Source organism: Dama dama, chromosome 15 (genome assembly GCF_033118175.1).
Source record: "Dama dama isolate Ldn47 chromosome 15, ASM3311817v1, whole genome shotgun sequence".
NCBI classification, from domain to species: Eukaryota; Metazoa; Chordata; class Mammalia; order Artiodactyla; family Cervidae; genus Dama; species Dama dama.
Window position 1 is genome coordinate 80,733,972 of NC_083695.1, and position 15,425 is coordinate 80,749,396.

At 40.7% G+C, this 15,425-nt stretch overlaps 1 protein-coding gene across 3 annotated transcripts in view; it reads right to left on the bottom strand.

Moving 5' to 3' along the window:
* Positions 1-15,425, bottom strand: part of ABLIM1 (actin binding LIM protein 1) — a 185,584-nt gene that overhangs the window by 12,101 nt on the left and 158,058 nt on the right. For 2 of the 3 annotated variants that reach the window (XM_061162732.1, XM_061162731.1), the window contains 3 exons: positions 6,485-6,532; positions 3,348-3,494; positions 1,095-1,186 (listed from right to left, as the gene is read on the bottom strand). In XM_061162732.1, coding sequence (XP_061018715.1) covers positions 1,095-1,186; positions 3,348-3,494; positions 6,485-6,532 — 287 coding nt within the window. The remainder of the gene's footprint in view (positions 1-1,094; positions 1,187-3,347; positions 3,495-6,484; positions 6,533-15,425) is intronic. The other variant, XM_061162733.1, reaches the window with a different exon arrangement.

The window sequence follows — 15,425 nt, forward strand, 5'->3', positions numbered from 1 at the left end:
AGGCCTGAAGCATATTGTCCCCAAGCCTGGGGGTTCCCCCAAAAGTCAGCCAGGTGTTGGACCTTGAACCCCACTTGGCCCCTTCAATGTCAAGGCTCGGTTGCCCTCAGCCAGGTTCCACATCAGAAGAGTGTTCTCCTTTCTCTGCCCCCACCAAAGTGCCAGCAGGGAAACTCAAGAGGCAGTGTGTGAGGGTGTACGTATTTTTGACGTGGGAAGGGAAGCTTGGGGATAGCAGCCTTTAAAAAGAAATTATACTGACTTGTTTAAAAAATAGGGAAAAAATAATGCATGCTCATTGTACAGAATCTAGAAAATCTGGAGGGGAAAAAAGAACAGGCCATAATCCACCAGAGATAAACATATTGCCATCTTGATCTACCCCTATCCAGTCTTTCTCTATGCACATAACATACAAAACTGGGATCACATAATACATGCAACTTTGTATCCCTATACAACTAGTATATGTGCCTTCCCCAGATGATTAAGTATCTTTGGAAAATAATAATTTACAATTTCTCAGCTCCCTCAACCCCTGACTACAACTGACTATCCTTCTTTTGGTCTTCTGGGATGCTGCAGGCCTATGCTAGAGACAGAGGCTATCATGAGGGTGCTTTGGTGAGAGTCTATTTTATCCCTCTCTCCTGGTCCAGATACACACACAAGGTCCTATGAGTCCAAGGAAAGACCTGGAGAAATGCTCTGTTCCAAGGGAATTCCTTCAGCACAGCCTGCATGAGGGAAAGAAGGTATTGTGCCGCCTCGAAGTACACTTGGGCTGAGCCTGGCCTTTCAGCATCCTTTCAACACAGGTACCACACCCACACGCCCCACACAGAGTCTCGTTCTTCTTGTAGAAGCCCTAACGTTTATTCCATTCCCATCTGACCTCCAGCCTCCATATGCTCTCTTCCAGAACCCACTAAATGTTCTGCCTTAAGAGTCTCCATGTGCCCATCTCGTCTCTCCTACTGGACAGCAAGAGGTCTGGGACTACCTCTTGCTCATCTTGCCCACAGTCATCATTCCATAACAAGGATCCGCAGAACTGAGCCAAAGGCTTCAGCAAAGTCGTTTAAGGGACAAACCTTCATTAATTGCTCCTCTTGAAGCTGCCGGCGTCTCAGAAGCTCTTCATCCTCTTCCTCTCGGCCGCTAGATCTGCGCCTCGTGTCAGCTCCTAGTTCCACAGTAAACACAACTTCTCACATTAGCCCCAGGGAAGGGGGGTTGGGTCTCAAGGGATTAGGGCACCTGTGCTGAACTTGTCAGGTGAGCAAAGTCAGCAGTGGTCGTCAGCATTCGTGAACAACACAAGGGAAAAAAAAAAAAAAAGAGCCTGCTACCAATTCAGCACCCCTGACTGGCTTCTTGAGACAGGGAGCCCTATTTGACAAGACAGTGCAATGTGTGATTCAGTAAGGTGAGAATTCTGGCCTGGCAACAAATCTGATCTGCTCACTTAGACCTTGGTTTGCCCTTAAGATCGGGTCTAAGTCATCCCATTGGCCACTGGCCAGAGCGTCCATAGTAGGTGGGAGGGGCATCGGCAGTTATTATTTTGATGTCCCTGGGGTCAGTGTTCAAACACAGAGGAATCCAAATTCATCTAACTACCATCAAATAGGTAAGATAGTCACTTTCCTGTGATGAGTTTAAAAATCTTATAGTTTTCCCTTTTTCTGAATATTTAGGTTTGTTACCACACTGTCACCCTGCCTCCTACCTTCAATAAACTCATTAAGAAGCATGCTTTATTTTTTCTTTTAAGAGATGGGTCTCTAATGTTTCCTTGCCTCAGTCTCTTGGAAGATGGTCCAAAAAAGTTTTATAAGAATGGATCCATAAAAGGGTTACTGCAGCTATGAAGTTACTTCAGTACAATATAGCAGATAATGTACAAATTTTAAGCTTCCTGGAAAGAAGGAACTGGGGTAGAAAGGAGGAATCTGTCTGAATGGTTGGAAAAGTAAGATAATTACTGTTTTCCTACGTTGCCTGGGTTAATCTGGCTGTGGGAGGAAACAGGAAAGCTTGCTAATCTAATCAAAATAAACTTTAATAGTTTTAGTCTTCATCATTTTGATTAATGGGCCAGAAGTTTTCTTCATTTTGGAAACTCAAAGAGCTTTCAACTATTTACTGATGACAGTTGATAACAATAAAATGTTAATTCTTCCTCAAAGTTTAGCTGTTTAATGTCCCCACTAAGCAACATGACTGAACCAGGAATCTCAGTAGCCCCAAGAACTGCCTAAAGGATGTGGACCAGCAGAAAAAAGCTGATGATTGTTTTAGTTTTTAAATGGCAATGTGAATTTTCTCTCTTTAATTTACACTAATAAAAGTCTGCAAGAACTAGCAATAGATACATCTTAAGCCAACATAATGTATAAAATACATGTGAATAATGAACCAAGGAGGTAGACTTTTCCTTCAACCATTTCTATAACTATCAATTGCTTTAAAGTCCACTTATATTGCTTGTAAAAATTATTCTAAAAGTAACTTGATAAAAAAATAGGATGAGGAAAATGTGGGAGTTTTGGAAAATTGAAGGCCTTTTAGATTGTCAACAGAAACATGATAATACAGTCATATCTTTGTAAAGTTGACTAAATTTTCAGTAGTAGCTTCTGAGTTTGGTGATATCATTTTTTAGGGTCAAGTGATGTAACTAATGACAAAACAGTAAAGCCAGAGACACAACTCTAAAGCATAAATGTGTGGTTCAAAGCAAAGAATGAAACAGCTCAAAAGTGACATTAGCACAGAAGTCATGGAAATGACAGATGTGAAATCATGTAACTTTGCAGAACACGTGCTACTCCGTGACAGCCTTTCGTAGTAATGGAGAATGTGATCAGGCAAGGAAACTGAAAGTGCTTCAGTGTTACAACTGGTTGTTAAGAACTGTAATTACAACTCAGAAATCGTCTGAAACAAATTTAATTCAAAGACGTCACGCTTCTGTGGACACTCAGTAAATTCACTCACTATAACTACAGAAAACAAAGTTCAAGGCAGGAGGCTTTGATTCAACTACATTGAAAAGAGTTACTGATTTTACAACAACCACTGAGAGTCCACACAAAACGCCTGTTTTAGACCCGTTCTGCCCCTTGTTGGGTTTGGTTAGCATAAGACTCTGGTGGTTGGGTTTTTGTAACTTGGAAGTATTCTACACACATGTTAATACTACATTAGTTCTTTTCACTCTTCTACCTCGTGGTCATACTTTTCTTAAAATCTTTACACATTTCCTTGCATATTTTTTAAGCATTTCATTTTGAAATCTCCTAGCAATCCGTCCATTTGGCTTAGCTGCAACAGTGGCATACCTACGGCGGCAAGTGAGGGGGGACCAGGCCAGTGGTCCGTCTCAATCTTTGGAATCTCGCTGGGGTCTGGAGCCTGGGCTGCTGGGAACTTGGAAAACTTGATGATGTCTTCTGAAGATTTGCTCTGGGCTGCCAAGGCAGCTGCATCTAGATGGGAATCAGGGGCAGCTTAGCTCTCAGTCTGCAAGGCCACGGTGGTACAACCCTCTGACATCGCTTTCTTGTGCTCTGGCCAAAATGTCAACTCCAGATAGCTGCTTATCACCACCATCAATCACCCAGTCACTTACAGTGCCTAGGTGACAACTCATCTGCCTTGTGTTCTGCCAGAAGCAGAGCTTCAATCCACATCTATTCTGCATCTGAAAAAACCTTGTTCTAGAGCTGTGCTGTCCAATACTAGCTTGAGCTACATGTGGCTATCTACATTTAAATTAATGCAATTAAATAAACCAAAATGATTATCAGTTCCTCAGCTACACTAGCCACATTTTATGTGATCAACCTGTGATTAGTGGTCACTGTATTGGACGACATAATTAAAGAACATTTCCCATCATCACAGAACGTTCTATTGGACAATAGTCTTCTAGAGCAATTAGAAACTTGAATTAGTAATTTGAAATTAAGAAGGTAAGTGAAATGCATGACACTGTCCTTTGACTGTAGGTGTTAATTGTAAGAGAATTGGCTATGGATCTTTGTGGCTTCTTAGCCATAAAAATATTGATCCCATTCATTTTAATCCTTGCATATTATATATGTGTCCTTGAGTCCCAAGTGAAATGGCAGCAGGAAAGTTCACTATCAGTTTGCAGGAATTAGCCTTGAGACTTAGGCTTGCCATACCCATTTGGTCATTCTGTTCAAGGGTCTGCATATACAAGTGAGTCATCCAACTTTAAAACAACAAAGTCAGATGAGGAGCAGCATTAGCTCACAGTGCGCTTAATGGCTGTGCTTATAGGAGGGTCTCTGGCTTAGAGCCCCAAATGTAATCACAGAAACAAGCCAGGTTAAATGGTCAGTCTCTGACGCTGGCTAATTTTGCAAACTGATCTGGGATGTTACTAAACATTTCTAAATATATTAATAATATGTGTTTATATACTATAGATAAAACTTGGCCCCCTCCTGGAGCTTATAGATTTTAAAATCTGGAAGTAACTTTTTGAATCTTCAGCTCCAATTCCTCATTTTTAAAGTAACCTCTGAGTTTCAATTTGGTTAAGTAACTTGATTGAGGTTGCCATATATAAAAAAGGGGTAAATTCTCAGTCAGGGATGGAACAGTGTTTTTCTGAATCTCTAACCTCATGAGGAAAAAAGATAAAATCAGCTTGAAAAACACTGCCTTGTATATCCTCTTCTTAAAGAAGGATAATAGGTATCAGCATGTTAGAGACTGAAAAGTGTGACTTTATTTAAAATTAGCATTTTCGAAATGCACAGAGCACAGACACCAATTTTTGGTGTGGGGTGACATCTTTTTCTATCACACAGAACTGCTCTCTTGCAGAAGGTCCTCTGGATGTACCATTCTGCTTGTGCTACTCTTAATTCTGAGGGACTGATAGAAAGTAAAGCATAAAGTCAAAGTCAATGTCACAAAAAGAAGTCAGTTCCCTCCAAATAAATAACCTAACATTATCCAATCTCTTTAAATCTTATTTGATTATTTTTGTCTGGAGAGGCAGGGTCTTAGAGATTTTAGTATTTAAAGAAAAAGTCTCTAAATTGATAAATCAAACTGGAAATCTTATTCTTAAATTAAAAAAAAAAAAAAGCCAGACTTCAAACAGTACTTACGGATTAGAATTGGTGAAGTCAGTAAACATTCACATGTTAATGAGTGGGTGAGAAGACATTAAACCATAAAAAAGCAAACAAAAACAATGTTAACAAACTTAAAAAAAGCAAGCACAAGGTGTAAACTCCTAAAAAAGAAAAATACAGATGAAGGAAAAAAAACCTAGTCCTAAGTACTAGAGCCATTACAATACCTACATTCTCTTTTTTTCCCCTACAATGCTGGCCTGAACTTTTTTTTTCCTTTTTGCATTTCAACTTTATTTGCTTTTCATGTCATCCTAAGCCTTCAGGATGCATTAATGTCAACTGGATTCTAAAGGCAGCCTTCAAATTTCCAGGCACAATTTGGGTACAATTTTCTGAAATCACCCAAAGTCTTGGCTTTGAATAGGTAGAAACCTATTCATGAAGATTTACAGCAGTGGAATCTAAAGAGACCTTAAAATGGTGGAGGGAATAGTGATTTGCAAAGAGTAATATGATTTCCTGGGTTTAAAAATGCTATATTTCCAGAACAGGAAAACACAGTTCTAGATCCACGTCAGTGGTTCTTAGTTTGCAAGAATTTCAGAGACAAGCTGGCCTCATGCACTAGCTTTTGCAGATGAGAAGACTGAGGGACAGAAATTTCATCTGTGATATCTCAGAATGGTTTATGTGACGAGCTGGGACCAAGGCATGTGTCTCAGCGTGAGGCTGGTCCACTCTACCACAGGGCGCAGATATCTGCATGCCCCATCAGAAACTGGGGAACTGGACAGTCAGGCTGATGGGGGCTTGGTCAAATTAATTAACTCATTTTCTTTTTTCTTTTTTGGCTGTGAAGCTTGTGGGATCTTAGTTCCCCAACCAGGGACTGAGTCCATGCCCCCTGGAGCAGAAGCGTGGAATCCTAACCACTGGAACACCAGGGAGTTCCCCTGGTCAGATGAATTTTTTAGGTAGCTAGTGTTCACTAGTTTTAATTAGTTAAACTGCAAGCTCATCAAAATTATCAGAGCAGTTGGTTAAACTCTTTGATGCCCACTGCCCCCCCCACCCAAAAAAAAAGTCTTGTGAGGGTGTTTGTGAATGACTGTGTGACCATACTTCCCCTCCTGTATGAGAGAAATGATACATGTTGATGGGCTCAGAAAAAAGCTAGGTGTTTTCTATCTAGGAAAACCAACTTTACAGTATTTGCATCTTAGCAGACCGTAAGGCATAACATGCTGGACACCCCAGTTTTATTCTCAAAAGCAACAGCAGATGAGCGTTTCAGAGGACAGCAAAGAGTTGAGCCGACGTTGCTACTTAAAAGCTACGTGGAGGAAAGTGGGTTTTACCATGCTGTTTGTAGATGGGTGGTTTTCGGTAAATGTTGATCCCTTGATCTGTGGAAATGAAAAGCAAACGTGAGTGATTATGGGAACCTGTTCAGCGATGGGAAAAACAGATCAACCCAGAGGCAAACCGAACTGAAGACTCTTGAACAAAAATAACCCAGGAGGTTGACTTTTGTATTACAAAGATTGAGGTTACTAAAGAAGAAATTACAGAAATAAGTGAATTACTATAGACATGTGACATGGAATCCTTTGTAATACATCTTAGGATAGAGAGAGATGTCACTCACTCATGAGCCATTTATTTCAAATACACACTTCAGTAAAAGTGGAGTTAAAACTGGGAGAAATGCAAGCAGCGGAGATACTGTGATGGTGAGGAAGACATAACCAGTTTGGGGAAAATCCCCAAATTGCTACTGTCTAGAAATTGAGCTCCCAGTAGAGACCAGCAGCTCAATTTACTTTTCAACTAATGAGCGGAACAGTGGAAAGCGATGAAGTAAAATTAAGAGTACCTTTTTGTAAAACACAGAAACAGGTTTTACGTGCAAGGCTAATCTGATGTAATTAACAAGATGTTGGACAAAATCCTAACGTACATAGGCCAAATTTAAAAAAAAAAAAAAGGAAAAGAGATGCCAAATATTATTCACATTTTAATACAGAGTCCCATTTGATTATACAACAATTTCACTTTGACTGCAAATACTTGGGAGGTTTCAAAAGGTTTCCCCAGAACCTTGGGTACTGGATTCTTGTGAAAAAGCCACAAAAGTACAACACTGATTTTCAAGGTTTGATGAAACTTTTTCTTTTTTAAAAAGGCAGTCATATCTCAGTGGTATGAATCCTATTGAACTTTGTTTATTAAGTTTTTAAGTTTATCAAGTTTTTCTCAAAAGAGAAAAATACAGATTCCAAATATGTGTGCTAACATTAATATAGCGGTCATTTATTAGACTACTTTCAGTAGCTAAAAGAAGCAAAACAATGTACTTCTGATGGAAAAATAATATCATGACCTCTGATGGCCAGTCTTGCCTTCACAAATTGAGCTGACCTGAAACATGAAGATATTGATATGTGTTCTGACTTTTCCAGTTCCTGTCAGCAAATTACTGTTTGTACCATGACACTAAGCTTAGAGTGCCAAGCCTAAATTGCAAGATCTCTCTGTGGGCTATGGAGGGTTAGTTAATTATATATTGCAGAAAGACCCTCCAAATGACCCAATTTTACAGCTCTCTGAAAAGCCCACAGAAAGAATCTCCGCACTGAAGACAAACAGATAAAATAAAAACACTTTCAAGAACACTGTGGGCCAATCTCTACAACGAGAAGAAAACTAGATTGCCACTGTGATAGTCAATGACAGTAAACCACAGAGTGGTAGCTTAGAAGGTTCAAATGTAAGTGTAAAATTAAAATTTTAGTCATAACAAAATAAAGCGATTCAACCCTCCTTCCTTCACCTTCTGCCTCCCACCCTACCTTAAAGAGAAAATGGAAACTTTCAAACAATCCTAGCATTTCCCATACAAAGCTTCTGAGAGGCCCTCTAGGTCAGACACTGCAATTTAGGGGTTATCAGCTGTGTGCATCTCAATGAACAGAGCGTGAGAGATGGAGACGAGACAGAAGCGACAAGGCTACATTCTACACCGTGACAGGACACCAAGACATAGACCGCATCAGCTCCTACCTGGAACATGGAAATGTTTAGGGGCCTGAGCGTAAGTTGGAGTGAGAGGGCGGCTGTCTGGCCGGTAAGGGAGAGGGGAGTTCCGGCCGCTGGACGGCTCATTGCCTCCAATGAGAAGAATGGAGAAAACAAAATGAGAGAAGGGAGAGCAAGAAGGAAAACAAAGCAAGCATAATAAAAATTCAAAACAACAAACCGGAAGGAGGTACATCAAAAAGGAGAAATCAAAGCAACAAACTCAATTCATCAATTTGGCTCACAAAGGTGACTGGAATAAGATCGAATTTTTCCAAAAGAGAGACTCGAGTTCAAGTGGAACTAGGTTAAAAGCAGCTAGCGGTTAGATGCATCATTCCAATGGCATGCGGTTGAAGGCTGTGAGCTGGCAGCGAACTGATTAGATGGAAAGTACATTGAGGGGGATGGAAAGTCACTTGCTAATGATTTAGGGTCAATATCAGATGGCGACATCCCAAGCATGTCAAGGGGTGGGATATGCAAACCCAAATACAATCACTTCCAGGCATGATGGCAGAGGCTGGCAATCGGAATCTACTTCTTTGAATGGAAGGCTGAGGCTGGGAACCTGTGTAGTCAACCCAGTCCTTTCCCTGGGCGACACAAAGTGCCTTTACTGCAGCCTACATTTCTGTTGCCTCACTTTGAAGTGTACATGAAAGAGTCAGATCCCTTTCTTCTGGGTACTTTGGGACACTCTCCCCACGTTTCTCTTAAAGACACAGCTTCATCCAGTCTAACAGTTCATTCAGTGAGACATTTACTGAGCACCTACTGTGGCTGGGCAATGAGCTTCAGCTGAAGCTAAGGAGGGGAAGGAGACGTGCTGTCTGGCCGCAGGGGGCTCAGGGTCTACCTAAGGAGACAGACTTACAACAAACGAGTATATGTAATGCCATACGGGTGCTGACTCAGGGGCACACGAAAAATTCAAGGCACTCAGATGAAGGTGCCATTGATTTTTCAGAAAGGCTGTGGAAAGACACCAGAATTGAGATGGTCTCATTAGGTGCGTGGGTGGCTAGAGGGGTGAGAAGGTCCAGAATCTAGGGAGCTAGAACATCGTGGGGAAGGAAGGGCCACAGTACATGGGAGCAAGAGGACAGGCCCCTGTGGCTGGGCAGCACAGGGTTCTTGGAGGAGGGGGTAAGGAGGAGGCTGGAAGGGGCTGCTGGGCGTGGCTGCAAAAGCCTAGAGACCCACTCCCATAGCCACCGCCACTCTCTCTGATGAGTGCTGCAGGGGGAACTGAGACTTGTGCAAAACCAGAAAGAGGTCAGTTCTTACTCTCCTGTCTTCCTTCCACACGACTGAGCAAACATCCATCCCAAGAAAACACCAAAAAATGTAGGACTATCAAAAGTTAATGAACTACTAACATAATTATCAAGTGTTAGTTGCTCAGTCATGTCCTACTGGGTGACCTCATAGACTGTAGCCCACCAGGATCCTCTGTCCATGGGGATTCTCCAGGCAAGAATACTGGAGTGGATTGCCACTTCCTCCTCTGAGGGATCTTCCCAACTTAGGGAATGAACCCAAGTCTCCTGTGTTATAGGCAGATTCTTTACCATCTGAGCCACCAGGGAAGCCCCGTAATTATTGGGTTGGCCAAAAAGTTCATTTTGGTTTTTCCCCCAAAATGAACTTTTTGGCCAATGCAACACTTTTATGATTGAGTTGTAAGGGTTCTTTGCATATTCTGGATACAAGACTCTTATCAGATACACAATTTGCAAATGTTTTCTTCCATTCTGTGGTTATCTTTTAATTTCTTGATAGTGTCCTTTGAAGCACAAAAGTTTTAAATTTTGATAAAGTCCAATTTATCTATCAATTAAGGCTAACAATTTTAAATAAATCAGATCTTCAGAAAATAGAGCAGGAATAAATTTCTTTTTTTTTTTTTTTTACTTTATCTTAAATTTTAAAAACTGAGATATAACTGACATATAACAGTGTACTAGCTTTAGGTGTACAAGAACCAATTTCTTCAAGTAAGTTAAATGGTTTTAAATGTGGCCAGCAACACATGAGAGACGTCAATTGCTGCATTTCAGAATAATATGTTTAATAGGCTTTTAGTTTTTCAAAATGTGTAGTTTTAGATAACCAGAGTACAGATCTGTACCAAATGGGCAGTAAGATATTCCAAATGTGAGATCTGAATTTGTTACTGTCTCAAATTTAGATTCCAGGTTTTTGGTTATCATGTTTTAAAACTTTTGCCCCCCTTATTTTCCCTAAGAGTCAGTTTACTATCTAGCTCCCAATATATTATATTAAGTCAGATATTAGCTTTTAGAAATTATGAAGCTTCACTCCAAATTACTGACATATTAAAAAGCTCATTTAAAGAAAATGTTATCTCATTTACTATCACTCTCCTAAGGAGAAATAACCATGTCTGAAAAAAATGAGTATGGAAAACACAGGTAGAGGCAAGCAAGGGAAGGAAGGATATATACATTTAGTAGGAAATCTGGCTTTAAACCTAAGGGTGAATCAGAACTAAGTCTTTTTCACATTTATGTGTTCAGCACAACGCCTGGCCAAGACTAAGTGCTGAATAAATATCTGTGAATAACGACTGAAGTAGACCAACTAAATAATTCTATAGCAATGAATGACCTAATTTAGTGAGTACCACTCCAGGGTCAATCCCATCTTTCTGTTAATTAAAGGCAGTCAGATGCTAGGACACAACAATGGGATCACAATAGCATCTTTTTTTTTTTTTTAATAGGTTTGCCCAGAGTTGATCCTCAATAACCCCAACTGAATTGTTCCACTTCAGAAGAATCCTTTATTCTTACACACATTAGAAAATACTCACAAGACTAATCCCTAATTGAAAAACAGAATAATTCTTGTGGGCTATTCTCAAAGGAAGATGTAGAGAGACTCAACTTCCTTGCTTTGAGTGTTTTTTTTTTTTGAAGACTCTGCATATCCTGAACACTGGTGCTACTGCTTTAAATCTGCATTGCTCTCTGGCCTTAACCCTGCACCTCTAGCCTTCCTGTACCTGTAGAACGTCAGATTTTCTGGGGGATATGTTCTCACAGGTTTTGGTCACAATATCCAAACAGATGAAACTCCCTTAAGTCTGTTCTGATAGTTAATAGCCAGAGTCATTCACACACAAAAACAGATGCATCTACGGGACGCCGAGATTTAAAGTCATTAGAATTAGCATTTGCCCATGAATTAAGTTTCTATTATTAAGATGCTCTGCTGGCAAGTGGCAGGAGAAGCCCATAACTTCCACGGTTGACGGCTCTCAAAGTCTACGGGGTGTGTGTGTGTGTGCTCAGTCATGTCACTCTTTTGCAAGCCTTGAACTGTAGCCGACCAGGCTCCCCTGACCATGGAATTTTCCAGGCAAGAATAATGGAGTGAGTTGCTACTTCCTTCTCCACGGGGTCTTCTCGACCCAGGGATCAAACTCACGTCTCTTGAGTCTCCTGCACTGGCAGGTGGATTCCTTACCACAGTGCCACCCGGGAAGCCCTCAAAAGCTATGGTGTGACTATCTCAATTCCCAAAGGTGAATTTTGGCTGAATGCTGTCTCCAGCTTGGCAGAGGTTTTTCTGGCAGCATATCTCCAGCAACCATTGCCCTTTTTAGTGGATCAAAAAAAACAAAAACAAAACAACAACACTACTATGTTGAAGTCTGTGTAAGTAGATTTAACTTCATAATCATTTAAAGCCTCCCATAGTGACATCTTAAAACACTAGGTAAACAGACACTCAGCAACACAGCCATCTAAGTGCTCCTGGACAGTATGATTTCTACATGTCACATGGCTTGTTGGGAATAAGGCCTTGGAATATACAACATTGCCAGGTACCAAATTCTCAGTCCTTAAAAGATGAAAGGCATTAACAATTTTGGCATTTTTAAAAGAAAGAAATTGTCAAGATGAGGCCTTTCCTAAATCAAACACTCTATCTGTAACATGATAAAACATTTCACTCTGTCCTGAATGGAAATAAATGGTGAAGGCCCCCAAAGGTTATTTTTGTGTGCACTTCATTACTCAGGCATAAGGAGTATATAGGGCATCAGATGAAATAATCATATATGGAAGGTATCATCAACATCAACCAGCCTGGAGTTAACGCTGTTTAAAGATAATAGTATATATATCATACTCATAGCCATTTTGTTCTTTAAATAAGTCCTTGTATTGGTTGTTAGTGATCTTAGCTATTGGGATGAGGAGCTACCATGTATATAGATTTATATTTTCCTGGTCTTCATTTTTAGCTCTTTCCATGTCAGTTTAATGTGTCAATTTTTCAGTCCTTGAGAGATCATTCACTAGCAGGATTCCCACGGTGCTTAACAAATTCAAACGCTCTGTCCTACTTTCATTCTTCTTTCTGGAACACTGAGAGCCTCAGTGACAAATCCTAAGACAAGTCAATCTAAATGGCAATGCTTGTGTCTGCTGCAAGAGTCTGCTGGCGCACCGCTTAGCTCCTGAACTCTAAGTGCTTATGTCCTAAAATATAAAAGCCGAGGGGACCTTAAAAATTGGCAGCTTCTAGAATTTCATGACAGAGTTTCAAAATTATTGGTTCTTGTCTAAAGCTTCAGGAAGTGTTAGGGTTTCCTTCAGCAAGTGTCAAATACATATTTGCATCATAGCAACTCATATCTATGGCAAAACAGGGAAGATTCCTTTCAATGAGATTTAATGTATGTAGCTCTCTTGTTTGCAAGCCTGACACAGAAAGTAATGTCTAATAGCATTTCAAAGAGAAAGGAAGAGAGAACTCTGCAAACACAGTACAAAGCCCAAGTGAAAGTCAAAGTTGCTCAGTCGTGCCCGATTCTTTGCCACCCCATGGACTATACAGTCCATGGAATTCTCCAGGCCAGAATACTCGAGTGGGTAGCCTTTCCCTTTCCCAGGGGATCTTCCCAAATCAGGGATTAAAGGCAGGTCTCTAGCATTGCAGGCAGATAGTTTACCAGCTGAGCCACAAGGGAAGCTCACAAAGCCCCAGACAAGGTGAAAAGAGTTTCTCCAAATAGGCAAGCACTTGTCCAGACGGCCCAACAACAACACACTGATATAAAATGAAACTGCAAGGAAGGTCAGAGAACAGAAATAAAAACACAATGAGAAACAAGAAGGGCATTACAGAAAGTAGAGGGGGAAGCCAAAGAAATGGAGAGACAGCTGGCGACATGCATCTCGGCTCTACACCCATGCAGGCGTCCTCGGCTCAGTGGACCCTGGGGGCCTGGGCCACATAAGTCTGAAATGAGGGCTAAGAATTAAACTAGGGCAGTGGAACGAGGGCTTATGGCTGCCAGAGTGGCAAGAGGACTCCTGCTTTCAGTTATACCTTCCTGAGATGGACATACTACCCTAGAGTCCTCAAGCTCCTTGGTTTGTATTTGTTTTAAAAATAATTTCCTGGGGATTACAAAATAAGCTCCAAGATACAGAGTGAATGTTCAAATGAAGAGCCATGCAACCCCCTGGAAGATTTTGCTCCTTTAAAGATATCTTAGATGTGTTTCTCCATGGTCATAAGTTCCTCTGTGCTGGAGAGGACTTCCATGTAGATACATGTGTTTCAGAATAAGAAAGATGTAATTCCTTAGAGAATCTGCATTTAGCTATTCAACTAGACTAAACTTTAAAGCAATATCTTTAACATACAAATTCTGAATGATTGTTTTTGCAGTATAGCAAAAAACTGACTTTATAACTAAGCATATACTGTTATGTACTTCATATTTTATATCTGAAATATATAAACTATTTCATCTGAACAAACTGTAGACATATACCCAGTAAAAAGAAAATGGGAAAGAGACTATTATATATTTTTAAAGTATAAGTGTGAGAAAAGCCAAGGCTTTTTAGGATTTAAACCTATACTATTTGACTGTGTACTCTGAATTCAGACTGAAAACAGAAAAGACTGCATATCTGTATTTTTAATAAAGCACCATTTAGGTACATTGAGGTACTGAAATTTCAATAACGACTTGGTCTTTCTACTGAAAAGTACACATTTGTTAATTTTGTAATTTAAATGATTCAAATAACTGTTTTAGCCTCCATAAGAACGAAATTTTCTAGTTAAAAAGGGATGGAAAGTAAAAATTTGCTTTAAAAATTATTCTTCAAGTATATTTATGTTGAAACACATCCCTCTAATAGGAATGAAGGTTGAGAAGGCTTGGGGTCTCTCTAGTCCTGGTGCTGCCACTTCCGAGCTGAGGGTCCTTGGCCGGGTCACTTAACCAGGGCCTCAGCTGTTCATCTACCCCCACGCCTCCCGCCTGCTACTTTAATCACTGTGAGGATACTGTGAGGAGTGATGTAACCGGAAGTGTTCAAAGAGCATCATGCTGGGAGGGAAATCACAGATGCACAGATCGGAATGCTCACTATGAGGAGGCGTGTGTGCTCAGTCACGACCAGCTCTTTGTGACCCCATCGACTGGAGCCCACCAGGCTCCTCTGTCCGTGGGATTTTTCAGGCGAGAATACTGGAATGGGTTGCCATTTCCTTCTCCAGGGGATCTTCCTGACCCAGGGATTGAACTTGCATCTCCTGCATTAGCATGCAAATTTTTTACCACCGTGCCACCTAGGAAGCCCGCCTATAATACACCAGGGCATTTCACCTTGCCAACTACAAACTGGCACTTGCCATCTACCTCTACAAGGATTAAACCATAAGCTGCTGCATCTGTTGACCTTCAACACCCCCTGAAAGGAGTTCAGGGTGGAGAACAGCAATAAGGCTCTCTGTGCTCTGGGAAAAACTGGTACAAATAATCTGTCAAGAATTTTAGAAAGTGCTGTGCCTGCTGAAAAAGACAGATGTCTTTGCTAAAAGCAAGTGGTGTGTGTCTTCAATAGGCATATCAACAATGTTATTTTCACAGCCTAGAAAATGCAAAAAATAGCATGCTCACAAAGTAACTGCTTATTGATGGGGCAGGAAATTTATATTTTAGGACTCAACTAAGTTGGACTCAACTCAATTGATGCTTTTGAACTGTGGTGTTGGAGAAGCATCTTGAGAGGCCCTTGGACTGAAAGGAGATCAAACCAGACAATCCTAAAGGAAATCAGTCCTGAGTATTCATTGGAAGGACTGATGCTGAAGCTCAAACTCCAATACTTTGGCCATCTGATGCGAAGAACTGACTCATTTGAAAAGACCCTGATGCTG